The sequence below is a fragment of the Tupaia chinensis genome, unplaced genomic scaffold (assembly GCF_000334495.1).
Source record: "Tupaia chinensis unplaced genomic scaffold, TupChi_1.0 Scaffold000469_1, whole genome shotgun sequence".
Taxonomy (NCBI): domain Eukaryota; kingdom Metazoa; phylum Chordata; class Mammalia; order Scandentia; family Tupaiidae; genus Tupaia; species Tupaia belangeri.
The window spans coordinates 667,212-672,833 of NW_006159978.1; the positions used below are offsets into that span (position 1 = coordinate 667,212).

The 5,622-nt window shown below is 50.8% G+C and overlaps 2 protein-coding genes across 2 annotated transcripts in view; one reads left to right on the forward strand and one right to left on the reverse strand.

Annotated features, from left to right (window-relative positions):
- Nucleotides 1–4,354, reverse strand: part of NDUFB1 (NADH:ubiquinone oxidoreductase subunit B1) — a 13,516-nt gene extending 9,162 nt beyond the window's left edge. Inside the window, exon 1 of the mRNA XM_006155806.3 lies at nt 4,246–4,354. Within this exon, the coding sequence (XP_006155868.2) occupies nt 4,246–4,339 (94 nt within the window). The 5' untranslated portion in view covers nt 4,340–4,354. The remainder of the gene's footprint in view (nt 1–4,245) is intronic.
- A 249-nt stretch (nt 4,355–4,603) lies between these two features.
- CPSF2 (cleavage and polyadenylation specific factor 2) overlaps nt 4,604–5,622 on the forward strand; it is a 38,496-nt gene continuing 37,477 nt past the window's right edge. Inside the window, exon 1 of the mRNA XM_014590643.2 lies at nt 4,604–4,749. The gene's annotated coding sequence lies outside the window, so the exon portion shown is untranslated. The remainder of the gene's footprint in view (nt 4,750–5,622) is intronic.

Consider the following 5,622-nt stretch of genomic DNA (forward strand, 5'->3'; position numbering starts at 1 on the left):
ACCGTTGCCGAGCGGGTTTTAAGCCGCCGGGTCCGGGACGCGAACCGCGGTCGACTACGTGGGAGTCCAGCGACATAGCCATTACGCTAACTGCTGGTTCCCTAAAGACGGTTTTAAGTAAGCCCAGGGCCACTTGTAGGCCGAGCCATTACTGTTGGCATCTTCCAACAAGGCCAAAGATAAGAACTGATTTCATCTGGCTCTATTCTGAGCATAAGCGATGAAGTAAGTCTCTATTGCTCTTGCTGCATATATGTTACTTAAAAAAAAAAAAAAAAAAAAGTTATTGGGCCAGCAAGTGTCGTGGTGGTTAAGGGTGCTGGACTTCCACGTGGTCGATTGTGGTTCGGGTCCCAGACCCGGTGGCTTGCTTTCAAAATCTCTCTGTTCCTCTCAAGTCCAACTGAAAAAAAAAAAAAAGTAAATAGTTAAATAATTTAAAAAAAAATTATTATTTTAAATCTGACCAGGGAGAGACACAGAGGGGAAGTGAGAAAGCAAGCTGCCAGGTCTAAGTCTTGAACTGTGGTTGGCCATTCAGGCGTCCAGTGCCTTAACTACCACATCACCTGCAGGACCCTGCATATGGGCTCTTAGAGACTCTGTAAGTAAACACAGTGGGGCTGATGGATTGAAGGATTTTGTACAGTCAAAATCCAGAGGTAGACTCAACTACCAGGAAGGAACCATGACTCCATCCCTAAGAGGTAAATAACAAATCTTAGTTCCAGGTGTGTTTCAGATCACAATTCTACCATCTGTATCTAATGGGCTCTTTACAATGAACAGTGGCACTGACCATAATTTATTCTGTATGCTTTACCATGAGTGGATGACCAGGGAGGACAGAGATTTATGGACTTAAGTCCAGGGGCCTTCTGCCGCAGTGCAGTGCTCTTTAATGTTCAATTTCACATGGGAAAGACCCAGGTTCTAGTCCCAGGGTCTTCATGTAACTTTTTGGTACCCAGTAATCAGGGATGGCTGGAGGTGCCTCTCTCTGATGGAAGAAATAAACCTTAAAAAAAAGAGGCCAACAAGTGGCATGGTGGTTGAAGGCTCTGGAGTCCCACACAACCAACCATGGTTCGAGTGCTGGACCTGGCCGCTTGCTTTCTTTCTCTGACTGGTCAACTTGAAAAATAGTAACAAATGGAGTTAAATAAATAAATCTTTTTTTTAAAAGAAAAGAGTGGGATCAGCAGTTCGCGTAATGGCTATGTCGCTGGACTCCCACATAGTCGACTGCGGTTCGAGTCCCGGACCCGGTGGCTTAAACTCACGCTGGGCGCGTGTGCGTGCGTGCCCGCCCAAGATCCTGAGAGGAGAATGGAGAAGGGATTGAGGAGTGGCCATCCCCCCTGGGGGGTGATTTCTCGCTTTCTGTCTCTCTGTCTCTGTCTCTCTCTGCCTGGCGGGTGCACATGCCCTATAGCAAAAAGCTCTCAAAAAAAAAAAAAAAAAAAAAAAAGAGCGAGCTGGAATGATCCCTTGGAGAATGAATAAGAGGTAGAGGGCTCTTGTCATGGGCTCAAGACCCTAAGAGAGCTTCATGTGATGGGCAAAGGGCAGTGGGGATGAGGGGGAGAGTGTCTGGCTCCACTGAGGCAAGCCTAGGTTTGGGATGAGAAGACGGTAGTGGGGGGGGAGTAAAGGACCAATTGTTTTAGGGGGTGACATCCAGATAAAAGCCCAGTAGGGCACTGTACATGTTATGACTATCTTCTTTACCTGAGGACCCTTGAGAAAAATTTGTTTTTATTTCAGAACTGGGAGTAGCTATGACAGCTCTAAAAAACAAATCGGATTTTATCTTACAGACTCAGGGAATCATGTACCTAATCATGTGTCCTTTGATAACAAAATGATCCAAATGTTTTGTCTACCTCTAGCAAAGACTGATCCCTAGAGCACTGTGAGGCACGGTTCTTACCGCTTTTCATAATCGCCAACTCAGGCAATCAATCCTCCCAGCAACACTAAATGGGTATTCACTATTACGATGTCCCCAGTACAGTAAGCATGTTTCCCAAATGAGAAAATCCAAGGATAATCTTGGTAAAGCAAACTGCCTAAGGTCGTGGATGTACTAAGTGGCACAGTTAAAATTAGTACCCAGGCAGACTGGCTCCTCGGTCCAAGCTCTTTCCTGTCTCATAATAAGTAAAGCATTATATTAAGACACTTTTTTGCTGCTAGAGGGCACATACACTCATCAGAGAGAGAGAGAGAGAGAGAGAGAGAGAGAAAGTGCACTCCCCTCACCCCCCACACCATGGGGCATGGTCATGCCACATTTCCTGCTTCTCCATTTCCACCTTTCAGGGTCTGGGGCACGCATGCACACACAGCCGGTGTTTCTAGAACTGTCTGTCCAGGACTCCAACTGCAGGGTTGGCCATACGGGATCTGTTGCCTCAACCACCAGGTCACAGAGCCACTTCTGTGTGGCTTCATTTACAGATTTGAAAACTCCTGAGATTCCAACAGAGCAAGCTGTTTCACTCTAAGGAACGACACCCCAGACCCGGAACCTTCCTTATGCCAGGAGAGATTTGGGGATTGAAGGCAGGTAGGCTGTTAGGTGATGAGAGGCTGAAATCTCGCTTTTGAACTTTTCAGTTTGCCTGGAGTCAGCCACAGGGATTTCCTCAGACCTAGTCGAGGGCAAGCCTGGTAGCTTGCTGACCCTTTGGCCCTCAAGGCCCAGGCGGTGGTTAAACAATATGGGTGAATGACACCTTACCCCCACACTGCTGTCTTGTGCCCTACTCTTTCCTCCTAGCCACTTCCTGCCGTTTCTATTTTCTCAGAAATCATGACTCTGCTTCATCCTTCCTCCTGTCCTCACCTGAATTCCCTTCTCCAACACCGACTCCAGCGTTTAGAGACTCTAGTGAACCTAGGCGAGTAGACAGGAGAGAAACATTTCATTTACTGGCTCTTTATATATTCTTTCTTATTTTTCCTAATACCACTCTCTGCCTTCAATCCAACTTTTTCCTGCAAAACTATATCAAGTGTGTCTTATTTTTGTTAAGTCACTCCAATTCACACTGGGAAAGTGTAGAAAGGCATTAAGAATATGAATCTCTATATATGTTACATATATAGGGCCAGCAGGAGATATGGAGATTAAGGCACTGGATCCCACATGGCTCGCTGCACGGCTTGCATACTGGACTCAGAGACTTGATAATCACACAGGTGCTGCTTGCCCAAAATAGACAGAAGGAAGGTTTCGCTGTAGGGCCAGTCCCCCAGAGGATTGGTTGGTTTCTAACTTTCCCACTTTCTTTCTTTCTCTCTGGCGAGTGCATGTGCCCTAGAATTTAAAATGAGTAACTACGCTATTTAACATATCTGTAAATATACATATACACTAGTTGGTTCCCACAGCACTTGATGTTTTGCTTAAAAACTGTAAATTTCGTAAATGAAAGCCAATGTTGAACACGCATGCTGGACTTGGACTCCTTGAGATCTGAATGACATACATAAAACCAAGCACAAATTTAAGTATTACATTCTTAAACAGCATATTTTGTGAAATGGTTGTCTCACTAGGGGTTGAGATCTAGGAGGGTGAGCTCAGAAAGCGAGGATAGGGAACCAGCAGTTAGCATAATGGCTATGTCGCTGGACTCCCACGTAATTGACCGTGGTTCGAGTCCTGGACCCTGTAACTTAAAACTCACGCCGGTCGCGTGTGCGTGCATGCCCAAGATCCTGAGAGGAGAATGGAGAAGGGATTGTGGTGTGGCCATCCCCCCCTGGGGGGTGACTTCTCGCTTTCTGTCTCTGTCTGGCGAGCGCACGCGCCCTATAGCAAAAACCTCTCAAAAAAAGAAAGCAAGCGAGGAGACAGACGCCTGGATAAATGGGAGCTGGGGAGTGGGAGGAGTCGCAGCCGCCCCCGCCCCTTCCCGGCTTCAGGCAAAGCACGCGATGCTGGTCGGACTTCTCTCCAGTCCGACTAGAGGACAGCCACCGGGTCGTCTCTAGAGGCGTTCTCCATTTATGACAGCCCCAACCAAAAGTGGCGAGGTGGGAAACGTGAGCCCGGTATCCTCCCGCCCCGAAATTTCGATTTCCCTTTCCCCCCCGTCACCTTCGCTCGGAAGCCGGGAGGAGGCCCAGCCCACCCCTCCAGACACACAGCACCGCCGAGGGCTTCCCGAGAGCCCTCCCGCCAGCGCAGTCACGGTCAGCGGCGCCGCAGCCGCTCGGGGTCCCCAGACCCACCTGCGGCTCGGGCGCCAGCGACGACCCCGCGACCAAGGGCAGCGCAGAGCTCAGCCACCTGCGTCGGCGGAAGCCGCACCTCGGGCCCCGCCATTCGCCACGCACGCACGGACGAGAGGGGTGGCCCCGGCAAATCATCTCCCTTCTCCCCCCTAATGTTTGGCCTCCTCATCTCTTTAAGAGATTTAAAGTGTTATCAATAACTAAAGAATAACTCTTTGGTCCCAGGTGGCTCGACTTGTTGGAATAAGCACCAGCGCCCGCCTAGAGTCCCGCCGCTCCCCCCCTCAAGATGGTATCGTCCTGGGTCTTCCCCGCCTCCGCGCCTCGCCTCCGCTTCGGCCCCCCCCCTCCTCTTTCAAAAGGGCGCCCGCCATGGAGGGCTCTCTGCCGGCCGGTCCTCCCGGGCGCTGCTGAGCGACCATCCGCTTTTCTCCCTCTGGACCCTGGATTCGACTGGGGGTTGGGAAGGGCAGTGGACGGCGTTGGGGGAGGCCTGACGAGGCAAGTGAGGACGGGGGAGGGGCGCCGTCGGCCCTCCCGGAGAGCGGCTCCCGCTCGGACCAGGCTCCCCCGAGGACGTACTCCGCCCTGGTGGTTCCTGGGAGCCGCGCTCCGCGAGGGGAGGACACGGGACTTCTCCGGGGGTCTAAAACTCTCGGTTCTTCGGTGGCCGCCCGCACGGCTCACTCCCGTGCGCGCCTTCCCTCCTTCTGCTGTGTGCCTCTGCCCTTTCGGTCTCGTGGCGCTGCAGGAGCAATCCCGCGCCAGCTTTGGCTCCTTCGTCTCGTGGCCACGGGGTTCTTAGCTTCCCGGCTCAGGTCTTCCGGTCGCCTCGGGTTAAGAGACCACAGGCATGGGGCACAAAGTAGACGCCCTCTAGTCCATCGACCCGAGACCTTTCAGATGTTTGTACGGCGCTCTGATTAAAATGGTCTCGGGTCTCTGCGCCCCTCACCCGTGGCCCTGGAGCGCTCGCACGGTCACTGCAGTTCCCAAGATCTCTTTGATTTGGTACCATTTTACGAGTTTTCTTCAGGAACAAAAGGTCAGGTTAGCTCCAACCCTGGAAGTCTGGCTTCCTGTGGCCTGGAGGAGCTGAGCTATCATTCATGCTCATCTGGTTTTTAATTTTACAGCCTCTTTGATCCCGTTATGAAACTTCTGCTCCCTCCAAGCCGACCACGAAGACACTTTTCACTCAGTGAGCTTCAAGGTTCACCCAGAGCCCTTCATTTTTCCTTGGATTTTGTGTAGTTCCCTTTAGTTGTCATCAACATGCAGGATCATTATTGAGAAAGCAGATAACTGAGATATTTGTGAGATAAGGTAGTATCCGTCAGAATCACCTCCATGCAACAATGTGCTAGATGGGGT